Genomic DNA, 17645 nt, shown 5'->3' with positions numbered 1-17645 from the left:
GTGCCTTTCTCTGCGTGATTCATGAGAGGCTCTGGGAGCAATCATGCGATCTGGCTGGGTGTGGGTCTCCACATGGGGTTGTACTGAGTGGTAACAGCACTTGGAGGGGTTTGCTGCTTGTCTCTAGTAAGGCATTGAGAGAGACAACCCAGATTAGTGAGTTAAGTGGGCACAGCAGTCCCATAGTCCCAGATTGCACCCCGGGGATCCTGTCACATCCCCTAATACAACATCAGTGTAACTTACACTACTTTCTCATTTACACCAACCTTTTCCCAACATGTGCCACACACCTCTGTTTTTGTTACTGCTGAATTTGGCCCAGTGTCTAAATCTATGAATCCACAACAAAAGCTATAGACCTGAACTTTAAAGGAGAGATCTACTCAGGACCAGTGGCTTTTTCAATTAATTTGAGTTTGTTAAATAATGACATCCAGTCACAGAACTATGAGATAAAACTGAGTGAAAAACAAAGTGTATTAGCTAGAAGAATTTAGACTACAACAGTAGTAAAAAAAGGAGTTGAAAAAGCTGAAAAATAACAAAGCAGTGGGAGATGTTCAAACTACAGCAGAAATGCTAAATGTACTTGACAGAGCTGTTCAATAAAGTTTAGCAAAAGAGATCCCTTCTGACTAGTGGAATCATTGTCAGAATACCCCAAAAGGGTGATCTAACTAACCATAACAGCTGGAGAGGAGTTATACTACTCTGTTGTAGGGAAAGCCTTCTGCATTGTGTTACTACCCAGGATGAAAGAGGCAGGGGATACAAAGTTCAGAGAAGAAAAGGCTGGATTTAGGTCTAAGAGATCCTGTGTAGGTCAGATATTCACACTAAGAACCATCATACAAGAATGTATAGAATGGCCAGATCCCCTCTTCATCAATTGCATTGATTTTCAAAAGGCATTTGACAGGCTGCACAGACATACATTGTGGAATATTCTTTGGAATCCCATCTATAGTCATCAGCATCATCAGGGCTATGTACAGACATGTGAAGTGGTCGGTAAGGGGAACAACTAGACTACAGAGTGAACAATGGTGCAAAACAGGGCTGCATTTTATTTCCACTGTTTGGCATTGCAATAGACTGTGTACAGGCCAGTACCAGCTTCTTACCGGTACGCTGTACCAGCCCGTACTGGACTACTTTCACCCCTGGGTAGATGGCAAATGCCTAGAAGAGCTAGACTGTGCTGATGATATTATGCTACTGAGTGACACTCCCAAAAAGTCACAAAGACAGACAACTTGACAAAAATAGCAGGCCAAACAGGCTTAAAATTAGTTATGCCAAAACAAACATGCTTGAAACTCAGACTTCTAATGTGACATTACTGCTTGAAGGCAACAAGAAAGTAAGAACAGATCCTCTATCCAGGCAGCACCATATTAACTAATGGAGACCTCAAGGATGAAGTGACATCAAAGATAGGAAAGGCATCCACACATTTACTAAACTCAACAATGTATGGAAAAAATTCAAACATATTCTTGATGCTAACATACAGCTGCAAGAGCTAGGGATCTTCTAAAATGTTAGAAAACTAGATGTTTTTGAAAATAATTGCCTATAAAAGATTCTGTAAGCAGTGTTGTTGTAGCCCTGTTGATCCCAGGATAGACAAGGTGGGCGAGGGTGGCCTGTTAACCTTGAATGGTCCCTTGAAATATGTTTTAACTACTTATGCTAAACAATCATGCAAGTCATACCTGACTAATCTAATTGCCTTCTATGATGAGATAACTGGCTCTGTGGATGAGGGGAAAGCAGTGGACGTGTTATTCCTTGACTTTAGCAAAGCTTTTGACATGGTATCCCACAGTATTCTTGCCAGCAAGTTAAAGAAGTATGGGCTGGATGAATGGACTATAAGGTGGATAAAAAGTTGGATAGATTGTCGGGCTCAACGGGTAGCGATTAATGGCTCCATGTCTAGTTGGCAGCCGGTATCAAGTGGAGTGCCCAAAGGGTCGGTCCTGAGGCCGGTTTTGTTCAATGTCCTCATTAATGATTTGGAGGATGGCGTGGATTGCACCCTCAGCAAGTTTGCAGATGACACTAAACTGGGAGGAGAGGTAGATACGCTGGAGGGTAGGGATAGGATACAGAGGGACCTAGACAAATTAGAGGATTGGGCCAAAAGAAATCTGATGAGGTTCAACAAGGATAAGTGCAGAGTCCTGCAATTAGGATGGAAGAATCCCATGCACCGCTACAGACTAGGGACCAAATGGCTCGGCAGCAGTTCTGCAGAAAAGGACCTAGGGGTTACAGTGGATGAGAAGCTGGATATGAGTCAACAGTGTGCCCTTGTTGCCAAAGAAGGCCAATGGCATTTTGGGATGTACATGTAGGGGCATTGCCAGCAGATTGAGGGACATGATCGTTCCCCTCTATTCGACATTGGCGAGGCCTCATCTGGAGTACTGTGTCCAGTTTTGGGCCCCACACTACAAGAAGGATGTGGAAAAATTGGAAAACGTCCAGAGGAGGGCAACAAAAATGATTAGGGGACTGGAACACATGACTTATGAGGAGAGGCCGAGGGAACTGGGATTGTTTAGTCTGCGGAAGAGAAGAATGAGGGGGGATTTGATAGCTGCTTTCAACTACCTGAAAGGGGGTTCCAAAGAGGATGGATCTAGACTGTTCTCAGTGGTAGCAGATGACAGAACGAGGAGTAATGGTCTCAAGTTGCAGTGGGGGAGGTTTAGGTTGGATATTAGGAAAACTTTTTCCCTAGGAGGGTGGTGAAACACTGGAATGCGTTACCTAGGGAGGTGGTGGAATCTCCTTCCTTAGATATTTTTAAGGTCAGGCTTGACAAAGCCCTGGCTGGGATGATTTAGTTGGGGATTGGTCCTGCTTTGAGCAGGGGGTTGGACTAGATGACCTCCTGAAGTCCTTTCCAACCCTGATATTCTATGATTCTATGAATCTGTTCCACCTTGTAGTTAACAGTGACACTCAGAGTTAGGCTATGGCTACACTACAAAGTTAAGTCGACAAGTTATGTTGATGTACAGCCACTGCTGTAATTAAACTGCTGTTGCATGTCCACAGTGTACACCTTGTGTTAGCAGAGCACATTCACAGTAGCAGCTCTTGAATCGACAGAGAGAGCAGTTCATTGTGGGTAGCTATCCCACTGTGCATCTGGCCCCACACGGAGTTCTAGGAAGCATTTGCAATTCCTCATAGGGGTAGGTTCAGAGTCACATGATGCAGTTTTCTCAATCCCATCATTCCATGGGCATCCTACAAGGTTTCCAGCTGCTTTTCAAGTGCCCTGGTAACCGCAAGTCAGCCATTCCTGTCAGAAAGCATGGATCCTGCACTGCTCTTCAGTATTGTGCTGTGTGTTATGAACACAAGGCTATAAGCAGGACTATCCTTACCCAATCACAAAGTACGCAGCTGCGTAGGGCACCAGGAAATTTGGGGCACTACATTTTCTGGTGCCCTGTGCAGCTGCATGCTCCCCCAGCCCCAGCCCCGCCTCTTCCCACCACTTCCCCAAAGCCCCAGCCCCACCTCTTCCCGTCCCTGCTCTTCCCGCCCCCACTTCCCAGCTACGCTGCCGGTGAGTCCTGGGGGGTGGTTCCCCCCTGCCCTCCAAGCCTGGGAGCCAGGGGAGTGGAGCAGGCTGGGGCCTGGACAGGAAGTGGCCAGCCCCACCCCACAGAGGCCAGGGGCGGGCCCCCCCACACCACAGAGGGCTGGGGCCAGCCCCCCCTCCCCCTGCAGAGGCCTGGGGCCCCACACAGCCCCCCCGTGGGGGGGAGGGGCTGCACAGAGCACCAAAATAGCTAGGGATGGCCCTGGCTATAAGAGGAGCTCAACGGGGGAAGCTATTCGGCTGAGGGAGGCCTTGAAGGAGCATTTTAACAATGAGCCGCAGTAATGTGTATTGCTATAGCGTGCAGAGTCTGGCATTTTTTGTTTGCACCGTGCTACCTCCTCCCTCCATCAATAATTTAATGCTGCGCAGTTGACATTGATATGAAAAAGTGAATGCCAGTGGTGTTGTTTTTACTTGTCCAGGGAAAGTTTTAATTTTGTTTCTTTTAATTCTTCCTGAAAACCACGCCCTCTTTTCCCACAGCCTGAGGCTTAGCACCCTGACCGCCATCCTGACTGCTCCTCCCACCGGTCCCCTACCCAGATACCACCATTCTGACCCCAGCTCCACCCTTCCCACACAGCCCCCACCCTGACTGCTCACCTGACCAGCCCCCCATCCATACCAACACTCTGACCCCATCCCCCTCTTTGTAAAGGCGGCATGTCTGCAGCTCTGCACGAGAGGGACAATTAGCCTCCTTTGCCTTCTACTATGCCTGCCACAGCTCTTTGATCTTTTTAGACGACACTGCTGCATGTCCCAATCACAGCCTCTCTCCTCCAGGCCCTGAGCAAGTTCCTGTGGCTGGAGCGGAGCTATGCCTGTACAGCCTCCTCTCCCCACAGACCCAGGAGATCCACCACCTCCCGTGTACTCCAGGCAGCAGCATGTTTACTGAATGCTCAGCTGGGCAATAGCTATGTGAGCTCTCCACAAACAGGAATTTCAAAACTTCCTTGGGCTTTTAAAGGGGAGGGATGCATGTCTGCATGAAACCTGGTTGCAGGGCAGCAGAGTTCAAAACAGTGACCAGAGCGGTCACCTCCTGGAGGCCACTTAGGGCGACGTCAGCAACACTGTGTCCACACTGACATCGCGTCACTCTAACTGTATCGCCCTAAGCGCTATGCTTCTCATTGAGGTGGTTTTATCATGTCGGTGTAGCAGGAGAGTTAAATTGGCAGGAGGAGCATTGCAGTGTGTACACCTCCACAGGTAGGTCGACGTAAGCTGCCTTATGTTGACTTAACTGTGTAGAGGAGACATGGCCTTAGTTTCCCAGACCTGAAGAAGAGCTCTGTGTAAGCTCAAAAGCTTGTCTCTCTCACCAACAGAAATTGGTCCAATAAGAGCTATTACCTGACCCACCTTGTCTCTATGAAAGATTCTTGGCATTGGGTGGAAAGTCATCATCACCAATGAAGAGATCTGAGAAATCACCAACCAGCAGCTCATTTCCACCAGAATCAGAAGGAAGCAGGGGACATATCTGGGACGTATACTCTAGATGCCAACACACGGACTCCCACATTAACTGTCAAGTGGAAACCAACTGGTGTGAGGAAATGAGGGTTTCCAAAAGAAACTTTAAGAAGAACCCTTAGCATGGATGGCAAGATAGTCAATCTCAACACCAGAGCAAATGGAAGTAGCAGTAAATGACAGAGAGGAATGGAAGAGACTGATTTCCCTGCTGTGTGCCAACATTGGCATGGGAAGGATATTAAAAACAAACTAACAACCACCCACCCACCCTACTAGAAGAAAAATCATTTTTCTGATATGTATTACCACTACCTGAAAACTTATTGCCAAATCTTGGTCCCATTGAAGTCAACAGTGTATTGCAATTGATTTAAATGGAACCAGGATCTGGCCTTCAGGAATTATTTTTGCTTTCTGTGTAGGGTGAAGACAAGACAACAAGAGGGATTTGTGGCCTAATCCTGTGATATGCCCAGTGCTTTTTGCAAGGCCTCAATTCCCAGAGTAGTCTACAGGACCTGTAGTCACTCATCACCTTTCAGAAAATGTTCAACATGTTGCAGTAGCAGGCTACTTAACTTGTTATCATTAACACATGCAACAAAAAGCAAATATTGCCTAATTCCGAGCCCAATCAAGCACCTATTAGAGCCAATGGATAGTCTCCCCTTGACTTCCGTGGATGCTGGAATGGCTCCTTTAATGGACAGTATTTCGGAGCAAGAAAAAGCTATCACTAACATCTACAGCCAAGAGTGCATATGGAAGTACTGGTACATACCTGTCCTATATCTACAGCTGGATTTATGCTGAAACAAGCATCCATGACAATGTCTGTTCTGATGTTCTGTTAAACAAATATAAACTGTTGTGGGTACATACTTTACAAGCAATAAAAATAGCAGGTTTTAAAGAATGCGAACCCCACACCATAAAATAATATTCCATGTTGACAGCAAAGTATTGCAGATTTATTCTGAAGCACAGAAGCAAGCTTCAAAGGCCTTGGATTGACCTGTTTGAAGTGGTTTTGGTGAACACCCATGAGCATATGACAACTGAAACGCAACATTAGCACCTGGGCTGAGTTAAGGAGCAGGCTGAACATTAGCCCCAGAATGAACTTGTTGCTTGCTCTCCTGGTAGAAGCCCAAGGTTTGGATTGTGGTGGTTACCTAGTGCCTGTGTTAGGTTGTGAGTCTAGAAGTGCTGCAAGGGGCATTGTGCCTGAAGAAGGAAATCAGACAAGTGGCCGCTGTGCTACACTTGAAGAAGGTATAGTCAAGTGTCTGCTCCCACTGCACTGCTAACTGGTGGGAGAAGGTATCTGGACATGAGCAACACAAGGTGTGGGGGAAGCATAGCCCCACCCATGGTGGCAGACACTTCCAATGAGTTGTGAGAGGCATGGTAGTTGCTGCTCCTGAATGTGCTTCCCTCAGTATCACTGAAGCCATTCTGCCTGTCTCAATATGCCACAAAAACAATGCCTTTGGGAGCTGCTCTTTGTCTGGTGCCCCCCTGCATTGCCCCCTTTATGTGGCCTTTGATTGCTTCAATAAAACCATGTGAAATAGGGGATCATTACTAATTAACTGGGCATATATTGTTGCATAGTTGGCCCCTGTAGGCAGGTTCAGTCTATCAGGTCTCATTTAAAAGCCACAAAATAAGGTGGTTATGTTTATTATATTATATTAAACTGTTCTTTGTCATCTTCTGTTCTATTGGACTTTCTCATCTTTAGTCTCATTACTTATCACCAGGTCTTCTTTCTAGAATGTTAACAAATGAGATTGAGAATTACAGAGCCATTTAGAGTTATCTTGGTACTTTCTTGAGAACATGAAATGAATGTCATTTCTCTCTTCTCAGTGAAAAAAGCAAGAGGAAAAGCAACTACACCAGTGTAGCTCTGGAGGGAGACATATAGGAATCTAACCAATGTGTACGTAAAGGCACCATTTACCTTGTGATCTCCTGTCAGACAGTCAATCTCCACTTCAGAACAAGCAGCTCCAAAAACAAAATATGGGAAAGCCTGGCCTTCCCCTGTATCCCAGTTCATATTTACCACATAGCCTCTGGTGGGAGTAAGAGCATCCTTCAGACTGAGTGAGCAATGGCATTTGATCTCCACCACCACCACCCCCCCACCCTCAATTGCGGAGCAGATAGTCATGGAAATCATATGAAAAGACCAGGTTAATATCCTGCTCCAAGGCAGCTGTTTTCACAGGCTGTGGTGAAGAAGGCCCTCAGTGTTGCAGCACTGCTGTGTTTCTGCTGCACACAAGGAGATGGAGAGCCAGAAGGTGGCCCAGACTCCTAGGCATCATGGAACACATCTCAGTGTAGGTTTTCTATATCCCATCATGGTGGGAGACTGTGCGGAAAACTACATGGCCCCATCTTCCAAGCACCTAGTACAGGGCGGGAGATGCAGCAGTGGCCAGTGAGTATGGCCTGGGGAGGAGACTTATCCTTCCCTGGCCCCTGCCATCGCCCAACATGCAGCCTGTTTCTGTGAACTGTGCACTAGGTGCAGGATTTGGCCTTCAATAGAGAAGGAAAGGGGGAGAGTGAAAGGATTGGGGAGGGTGAGAGGGGAGACTCTTATCCTCATTTGACACACCCCCAAGGTCCACATCTATGATCCTTGATGCCAGTCATTTCAGAAAGACTAACAGCATTCCTTACCTGAAGTAGCCAGTAGCTGAAAGACTCACACTTTGCTCATAAGCTTCAGTAATCTGCAATAGGTACATTTAGGTTAAAGGTGAATAGAAATTTAAGAAAAGAAATAAAAAAATATGTTTTAAAAAGAAAAGTAACAGTGAGGAGCACTAGGATGCAGAATGGGACAGCAGAAACCCAAACGATAGAGAATGGAAGTTACTGCATTTAGCACAATTTAAATCAGTTTCACTGCATCTGCATTAGGGGGTTGTGCTGGTGTAACATTTTAAATAAGTTCATTTCTAAACACAGACCAGGCCTAGTGACTTGCCGGTGGTGACAGAGGGAGTCAGCACCAGAGCCAGAATTAGAATTTAGAACTGCTCATTCTCAGTTCTCACCCTACTTACTAGACCATACTACTCTCACTGGACTTTACCACAGTTAGCAAATATCTTCATGCTTTTCAGCAGCATTAATCAGAAAATGTTTATGTACATTGATACAAACCCATAACCCTACTAATTTCAGTGTAGTGGTTAATTAATGAATTAAAATCAGAAGAAATCATAATAAGTAATCTTATACACTCTATTTCAAACCAGTAAAAATCCTCCCCTAAAGTATGTATGAGGAGCATTCTTCAGCCTGTTAGCCCCGCAGGGCAGGGAGCGTCTCTTTTCTAGGTTTGTACAGCACCCAGCACAATGGGGCCCTAATCCTGATGGGGGACTTTAGGCACTGCCACACTAGAAATATTTTCTGCTACTAATAATTTAGAAGCCTGAACAATCATGCAGAACCAATTGCATCTTAGTTTAAAGAGAAGTGGGTTTTTATTAGGTACTTGTGTCAGAGGGGACAGATATTCAGGCACTTGCCAAGAAGATAAAGTAGGTGTGGTTAACACTGCATGGGAAGGCAGTTACAAAAGGATTAGAAGGAAAGCTTTGGCAAAGAACAGCCTGAAGTTTATGACAATGGTACAGTAGTGATGTACTGGAAAATGCTGCAGGAAGAGGAAGGAGAAAGCTGATCTTGGTGTAATGGACACCAATAAGGTAGATGTATCCATGGCAGCCAGCAGCAGGGATGGAGAGATGAAGTGGTATCCTGTGCAGGCCTAACTAGCCAAACCTATTCCAGGGGAGAGGTGCTTTGGACTGTAGCCCTCTGGTGAGGACTTCATTCTGCAATGGACAGAATGATGACGACATGGTGTTCTGGAGATTTTGGTAATGGTCATTATACGTCAGTACATCCATTAATAAATGTTTTGTCATCACTAAATAGAACAGTGTGATTTTTACAGGGTTAAATGTAGGAATACAGTCACAGCTACCACCATCCCCTTCCGAATAGTGCTGCATGGCCTCCCATTTCAAGACTGATTTCTGATGAATATGGCACAGCTGATGCATCTATGCTGCTATATACATGGACAACACTCCTGAACTCCTATCCCATTCCCATATAAGGCCAGGTTATTCCTGGCCCCTACCTGAATACATAGGAGAGGACAGCACAAGGGCACTCCATGCAAGGGCCAGGGACAATCTCAGGAGTTTGCCGGTCATGTCAGGGGGAGCAGGCTGCACCATCCATCCTGAGGCACAATCCCTCCTGAGCTCCCCCTGGGGCAGTGGGCTCCACACTGCTCCCTACTCAGGGCTGTTGCTAGATGCCACAGTGTAGCCCAAGACTGATCAGCCCACACCCTAGCCCATGTTTTTTTATAGTCATGTAAAAAGCAGCACTGACCCAGTCCTCCCATTTCCCTTTGGGGTTTTTATTAATGATGGGCTCCAGGCGTTTCCGAAGAATCTGACAAGCATTCTGGAGAGGAGAGAGATGGGAAACAATGAACAGAGAAAAGAAGATGAATTCAACAACAACAGCAGCAGCAGCAACATCTGCTTTGAAATTTCAAAACACTATAGCCTTTAATATGGCACTGATACCTAACCAGGTATCCCTCCAGTCCACCTCTACCCACTTTTGCTCCATGCTGCCTTCGACCAAAGGCTGTTCGAGGTGAGTTTGATTTGTGTCAGAGAGTCATTCTGAGTACCATCATTCCATTACTCCTCACGAACATCTAAACCCCTCTTCTGTGTTCTGCTACCTGGCCAGCCACAAAAGCAGTGCTTATCAATGAGCAGCACTGGTGTCTGTCCTGGTGAAACTAGCCCATTTGCACATCCATGTTTACCTGAAGCCATCACCAAGTAGAAGACAAAGAGCCTGGCTCTGATCTCCTACTGATTTTACACCGATATAATGTCACTAGCTTTGGTCAATTTACAGTAGTGTCACCAGGATCAGGCCCAAAGTACATAAAAAGGTAAAGGTGTTTCATTCTGACAGTAATCACATCACCAGATGCACATGAAATATACCCTGGACTCTTTTATCAGCTTATGTTTAAGTATCCATGGTGATATGAGGACCAGTCGATTCCTCTTACTAAATCCTGCACAAGTATCTTTAGATCTGATACAGGAAAGCAGAGAGGAAAAAGGTTGTGAGCTAGTACTAGTTCAGTAATTTGCCCTGCCTTAAACTGCTCATGTGACAAACAAGCAAGAGAGACTCAGGTGAGGATACTAATATGCTTTACTATTGGTGCTCAGAAACTACAACGATGAATAAGGTGCAAACGTTCAGAGTGATATGTGTCATTTGAAAGAAGCAATAAAAATAGTAATAATTCATAAAAAATGTAACCTGGACTGCTTTCCCATTGACGTCTGACCCAATCGATCCTGCTGTGACAATCGCATTAGGCACAGTTATTGTGCTTGTTTCACAAAAGTGTACATATGACAATGGTACCTTCAATTCACGGCTGGCAATCTGTAAGTAAACAAAACTATATCCAGTCCCACTGAGAGCAAATAGTGCTGACTCAAGAAAAAGAGCACTGGCATTGCTATGTCTACTCAAGACTAAACTTGATAGGGGATGGCCAGGGTTACTTTGACAATGCCAAGAACTAGAACCTTATTCAGCTTCAGTTTTTTTTTACAGATCTACCCTGATGACATGCATATAACTGCCTTAATAAGACGTGGAGACAGCTGGGAATAGCTATTTACACTGAAGCCACATCATTTTAGTTTCCTGCATGAATAATTTGTTCCCCCCCCTCGTTTTGGGTCCTTGTCATCTGTTGTGTTGTACATTTGGTGCCTAAATACCTTTATGGATCTGGGCATTAGTCTCTGAACTTACCCCTTCCTGAAGTCTGGCTTTACCTGTAATTCAAAAGCAGTCACACAACATAAACCTCGGCCTGAGCCTCCATCCTGACCTTGGCTGTTGTAGAGTTTCCCTGCAGAACCGCTGAGTGCCATTCGCCTTCTCTACTAATGCAATCTCATGAATATCTTTCTTGTATTTTCATCTTCACTCAAATGGTTAATTCATGTCTAACCTGCAACATCTTGGTGTGAATTCCTTGTCCCAGTTCAATTCCACCATGAGTCAACAGCACAGACCCGTCTGTATAGATATGGACCAGAGCTGCAGCCTAAGAAAAACGGACAGAAAATTGTTGTTTAATTCATTAAGGCTGACGCTAACATAATAAACCTTTTTAACAAGGGGATGTACCAACAAGAGCAGGGATGGAATCAGATTTCTTTCCCAGAGGGCACAGCAATCTGGGTGTTGTTAAGAGGGTGAGAGAGTCCTCCAGCTGCCTGACAACAGCAAGCTTCTTGCAGTTAGCAATTTAGGATGAAGAGCCATTTAGCTAAATAGTTTATTGTTAATTGGAGTTCTGCAAGGACTGCAATCATTCGTGTCAACAATTAATTTTTTAATTTTTTTGACAGTTTTTTTTATCTTTGTGAAACTGGGCGACAGAGAATAGTCATCTCACTTCTGTTGTGAAGTATTTTTAACATCAAACTCCATTTCTCTCTCATTCCCAATCAGAGGAGGAGGAAGCCGTGTTTGATGGTGGGCTGCTGGTCCTTGTGGAAGGTAGGTTGAAATTCACCCCATGCAGAAACTCAGCACAAGATCAAGGAACTACTTAAATCCTATTTAAGCCTTATTTTGAGACCTTAGGTGAACTTAATGGTGTCTTGTCTTGTACTGATCCTCTGCACAAGGGTGAATTTCCCCCTTTGTGTATGTAACTCACAGCCTCGATGTTCTTTTACTGTAACCATTGTGGGGTGAATTATCTGAAACTCTCTCAGAGCTCTCAACCTGCAAACTTGCCAATTTGTGACACAAGCAACTGAAATGAGTGAAATGTGAAACACCTGGATTTTGTTGTGCATTGCACTGTAACTCATAGATTAGAATATTTTGGGATTGTTTAAGAATATCAAACCTATTGTAAAGGATATTTTGTGACGATGTAATTTACATAAAGCAAAACTGCAAAAAATCAAACATTTATATCACATGCAGCTATAAGGAACCCCACAAAGATCATCAGCAGGGTTTGAACCTTCAGATCCCCAGCACAAGCCTCTACTGCTTCAGCTACAGACATAGTTGTTATGCTTATTGTGGGCAAGCCACTAGAAGCAGCACGATACACATTTTGCTAGTGAGTTACACAATCATTTGCTAGACGGAAGTAGAATGCTGGAATCAGGAATCCACAGTTCTACTCCTGGCTATGAGAGGAGAGTGTGGTTGAGTGGTTATAGCAGTTGCTATAGAGAGGACAGCAAGTACATAGATCTGGCACATTCCTTCTGAAAGGAACTGTGGATGAGACTTGGGTCTATCATATTAGATACCAAGGTGTGTTTGTGTCTCTCCCTCCTCCTTCCCCTTTCCTTGACAGCTGTGTTTCCTCTTATACTTTAAGAATGCTGGAGCTCTTACCTCTTTAAGGCAGCACTTCCAAAGCTTACCTGATGGTACAGTGTAGCATTAAATCCAACTGAAAACTTCATAGGAATAATGGCAATCCCTTTCTTCTTCCAGTAATTTTGCTTATTAAATTCTTCCACAGCTGTTTTCCTGCTGTAGTAGTCAGACTTCTCCATACATTCTTTCCAACATTTCACAAGGTTTGTTGCATCGAGCTCTTCTTTAAAGGGAGTTAGATTAACTCCTTTGTACATGTTTATCTCCCTGATCTGAAAAAGAAGGTGAATAAGTTGATACAAAATACTTATGTAGTGCCAAAAGTGTACACAGCACTTTAATGACACATTCCCTGCCCTAAAGAACTGGTAATTGAAATGCCTGATTCTGTCAGCCTTACTCACATCAAGTAGTACTTATGTACCAGAGTAGTCTCAATGGGAGTACACAGATGTGTAAGTACTGCTCAGTGTAAGTAAGGCAGTATCAGGCCAAACACATGACAACAGCCCTGGGAAGGATGAGAGGATTATTAATGATTAGAGAAAAGGAGGAGGGGCTGCTTGAAGAGGGGAGTTGAAGGAAGAAAGAGAAGTCTCATGGCAGAGAAATAGATTCTGATAGGGGTAGGATGCAGCTTTATAGAAAGCACAAAGCTGAGAGCAGGAAAAGGAAGCAAAGGGTGGAGCAAGGCCTGGGAGCTGGGAAGGGCATAGGCAGTGGGATAGGGAAATGAGAGTAGAAATACAGGGCAGGGTAAGGTTGCGTGGGCCTTGTAGGTGAGGCCAAAAAGCTTGCAAGGGATGTGGTAAAGGGCAGAAAGTCAGTGGGGGGAAGAGGTAGGGAGAAGAGAGGGTTACTCACCTTCGAGATGTGTGTCCCTGCGGGTGCTCCACTTCAGGTGTCGGTGCATCCCGGCACTGTTGATTGGAGATTTTCGGTAGCAGTGCTCTGTCGGGACGTGCATGCACAGTAGCCGTCTTGCAGTACTGTTGGAGTCTTGTCTAGCGTGCACGTGGCCTGAGCCCTTCAGTTCCCTCCCTACCATAGAGTGCTTGTATCGAACTCCAAAGTAGAGGGGAGGAGGGTGGGTAGTGGAGCACACACTGGGGGACACATCTCAAAGAACCTCAGTTACTGCACAAGGTGAGTAACCATCTCTTCTTCGAGTGCTGTGGGTGCTCCACTTCAGGTGATCGTAGAGTAGTGTCCACGATAGTTGGGGGGACGTTGGAGTTGTAGGTATAGTGGAGGAGAGGACCATTACACCCAGTATGGCATCAGCTTGTGAGTCTTGTGTAATTGTGTAGTGGTTAATGAACGTATGTTCTGAGGCCCATGTAGCAGCTCTCTGCAGATCTCCGAGATGAGTACATTGTTCAGAAAAATCAATGGATGCTGCCATGGTTTGGGTAGAATGGCTCTGTCTTATTTGTTTGTTAACCTAAGCGGATGCAGCTCGAGATCCACTTAGATAGTATCTGCATAGATATAGCAAAGCCCTTGGATCATGTTGTCAAGACGAAGAGTCTCAGAGATTTGTGGAAAAATTTAGTTCTATCCAGGTAAAATGCTATTGCTCGTCAAACATCTAGAGTGTTTAACATGGCCTCCTGTGTTCTTCCGTGTGGTTTGGGATAGAATGTGGGGAGATGAATATGTTGGCTGATATGGAAGGGTGAAGCAATTTTGGGGAAGAATTTGGGGTGAGGTATCAATGTGATCTGGTCTTTAAAGAAGATAGTATATGGTGAATTAGCCATAAGAACACCTCTCACTCACTCATCTAGCAACCAAGAATGCCACCTTCTTTGAGAGGTGCTGCAAGTGGCCAGTGGTTCAAAGGGTGGTCCAGTAAGGCCTTTGAGAACTAGGTTTAGGTCTCAAGTGGGCATGGGTTGGCATACTTCTGGGTAGAGATTCTGTATGCCAGTGAGAAACCGTTTGGTGGTCAGGTGTGTAAATACCGAGAATCCATCGAATTTATGATGGAAAGCGGTGATCGCGGCAAGATGTACTTTAATAGAGCTCGTGGATAGTCCTGAGTTCTTTAGCTCTAAGAGGTATTCTAGCACTAGTGACAGCGGTATAGTGTTGGGAGTGATTTGTTGGTTCTGACTCCAGATGGAGAATCTTTTCCATTTTTGCAGGTAAGTATTGCGTGTGGATGTATGTCTGCTATTCAATAACACATTTGACTTGTTCCGAACAGGTTAATTCGTGTTGTTGGAACTATGAAGAAGCCACACTTTCAGATGGAGTTTCTCCAGGTTTGGATGGACGATCTGACCGTTGGCTTATGAGAGGAGATCTGGTCTCAATGGGAGAGTTCATGGAGCCCAAACTGTCATGTACCAGGTCTGTCTGGGCCACGCTGGGGCTATTAGTATGATTTTGGCATTGTCGTTCTGTATCTTGTGTAGGACACTAGGGATTGGTGGGAATGCATATAGGAGCGCTGTGTCCCATGTGAGGAAAAAAGGGTCCCCTAAGGATTGAGGTCCTAATCCCGCTCTTGAACAGAATAACGGACATTTGTGATTCTGAGATGTAGCAAATAGGTCGATGGTGGGAAACCCCCATCGTTGAAATATATTTTGTAGGACTGTATTTCACATTCATGTTCCTGTGAGAGCCATCTGCTTAGAATGTCCACTGTGGTATTTTGACATCTGGGAAGGTAAGAGGCTGAGATGTCGATGTGGTGATGAATACATTAGTTCCATAGTTTTATGGCCTCAGTACATCGGGAGTGGGATCGTGCTCCCCCTCATCAGTCGATATAGAACATGCATGCGATATTGTCCATCATCACCCATACACATAGGCGCTGAGTCCGTGGGTGCTCCGGGGCTGGAGCACCCATGGGGAAAAATTGGTGGGTGCTCTGCACCCACTGGCAGCCAAGCTCCCCGTCCCAGCTCACCTCCGCCTCCTCCCCTGAGTGTGCCATGTCCCTACTTCACCTCCCAGTGCTTGCCACTGCAAAACAGCTGTTTCACGGCGGCAAGTGCTGCGAGGGAGGGGGAAGGAGCGGGAATGTGGCGCGCTCAGGGGAAGAGGCGGGGCCGGGGCGGGAATTTGGGGAAGGAGTCCAATGGGGACAGGGAGGGGGTGGGGACTTTGGGGAAGGGGTTGGAATGGGGGTGGGGCAGGGGTGGAGTTGGGAGGGGGTCAGAGCGGGAGGGGGGGTGTCGAGCACTCACTGGCGCCGGGAGAAGTTGGTGCCTATGCCCATTACAGTCTTGTTCTTTATGAGTGGAAGGAAATGGAGGCAGGCATTCTGTACCTCTCTGAGTTCCAGTAAGTTGACATGGAAATGTGTCTCCGCTAGTGACCATCTGCCTTGGATTGTATGATGATCAAGGTGTGTGCCCCAACCTATCAAGGAGGAATGTGCTGTGATCATAACTGAGGGTGGTTCTTGATAACAGGGGATCCCTGAGCAGAGATTCTCCTGCTTTGTTCACCACTGAAGGGATTCTAGTACCTCGAGAGCAAGGGTGCTGGAACAATTTTTATAGTCGGGGTGCTGAGAGGCACCGAATCAAACTGTAAACTCAGTATATAATGGAAACCAATTCAAGCCAGGGGGAGCTGCAGCACCCCGAGCACCCCTAGTTCCATCACCTATGCTCTGGAGGTGGTGTTACAGTCTTGTTCAGGCTGTGTTTGATGGGTTTGTATACTGAAGTCAGCCAACCTTGGATACAGCTCAGGTGTAGTCTGGCATACTTTACCACGAATGTGGTGCCTGCCATGTGTCCTAACAGCTGTAGACAGATTCTTGCTGTGGTTCATGAACTGGTGTAAACTGTCTCTATGAGATTTTTTATTCCCAGAAATCTGGTCTGCGGTAGACACACTCTGGCTTGAACTGAATAGATGTGCTCATTGAACTGAATGAAGTCTAGTTGTTGTGTGGGTATTAATGTTGACTTTTGTATGTTCAATTGCAGCCCTAGGGTTTGGAAGAGGGCAGTAGTCCATTGGGCGATTTCTGTCATTGCTATCCAATTGGGGCCTTTCAGAAGGCAGTTGTCTAGGTACGGGAAAAACACGATCCCTTGCTTACGCAGGTGCACAGCAACAACTGTAAGGGTTTTGGAGAAGACCCTCGGTGCAGTGAACAGTCCAAATGGAAGCAACCTGCATTGGTAGTGCTTGTGTCCTACTGTCAATCGGAGGAATAGTCTGTGAATTGGGTGAATGGTAATGTGGAAATATGCATCTTGTAGGTCGAGGGCTGAAAACCAGTCCCTCTGTTCCGGCACTGGGATTATCGTGCCTAATGTGACCATCTTGAATTTCTGGGAGCAAAGGAACTTGTTGAGTTTTTGTAGGTCTAGTATGGGTCACCATCCTCAGTTTTTCTTTTGGGTCAGAAAATTGTGGGAATAGGAGCTCTTTCCAGGGCACCTAGTTGCAATTGATGTTGTACTTCTTGCCTTAATAGGTGCTCGTGAGAAGGGTCCCTGAAGAGAGACCAGGAAGTGGGTTGGGTAGTTGGGCAAGAAATAAAGGGGATGGCATAGCCCAATCGTATGATCTCTAGGACCCAGCAGTCCTTCGTGATGGACTCCCATGCTTGGTAAAAGATCTCAGTCAATGGCCAAATGGGCAAAGTGGCACTGTCTTGAGGGGAAGGTCTCTCAGACCCTCGACCAACTGTTCAAAATTGTTGCTTAGTAAATGGTGGCTGTTGATTGGGGTTAAGCTGGTTGGTGTCATCGTGTTCTGTTTCTCTGTCTGTTGTTGTACGGTCTAGCATTCTGGTGACTAAATGGTGTGTCTTTAGAGCGGTGGGAAGGTTGGTAGAGCTTTCTTTTAGCAGGTGGTGTGTAAATGCCCAGTGTGCAGAGTGTCGCACGTGAGTCTTTCATGGAGTGCAGCACCTCATCAGTCTTCGATGAGAATAGTTTGTCTTTGTCGAAGGGGAGGTCTGGCACCTTGAGTTGCAGTTCTTTTGGGATGCCAGAAGACAGAAGCCATGAGGCTCTGTGCA

General features: G+C 45.7%; 1 protein-coding gene across 7 annotated transcripts in view; it reads right to left on the bottom strand.

Moving 5' to 3' along the window:
• The window catches only part of LOC125644845 (aldehyde oxidase 2-like), a 113223-nt gene that overhangs the window by 11904 nt on the left and 83674 nt on the right, over positions 1-17645 (bottom strand). For 4 of the 7 annotated variants that reach the window (XM_075118054.1, XM_075118055.1, XM_075118056.1 and 1 more), the window contains 7 exons: positions 12685-12912; positions 11238-11333; positions 10529-10657; positions 9563-9637; positions 7823-7875; positions 7092-7206; positions 5904-5969 (listed from right to left, as the gene is read on the bottom strand). In XM_075118054.1, the coding sequence (XP_074974155.1) occupies positions 5904-5969; positions 7092-7206; positions 7823-7875; positions 9563-9637; positions 10529-10657; positions 11238-11333; positions 12685-12912 (762 nt within the window). Of the gene's footprint in view, positions 1-5005; positions 5172-5903; positions 5970-7091; positions 7207-7822; positions 7876-9562; positions 9638-10528; positions 10658-11237; positions 11334-12684; positions 12913-17645 lie in introns of those variants that run through there. The other 3 variants (XM_075118057.1, XM_075118059.1, XM_075118058.1) reach the window with 3 other exon arrangements.

This window comes from Caretta caretta, chromosome 11 (genome assembly GCF_965140235.1).
Source record: "Caretta caretta isolate rCarCar2 chromosome 11, rCarCar1.hap1, whole genome shotgun sequence".
Lineage (NCBI taxonomy): Eukaryota > Metazoa > Chordata > Testudines > Cheloniidae > Caretta > Caretta caretta.
Note: the sequence above shows the minus strand (reverse complement) of the source record. Positions and strands in the feature narration are given on the sequence as shown.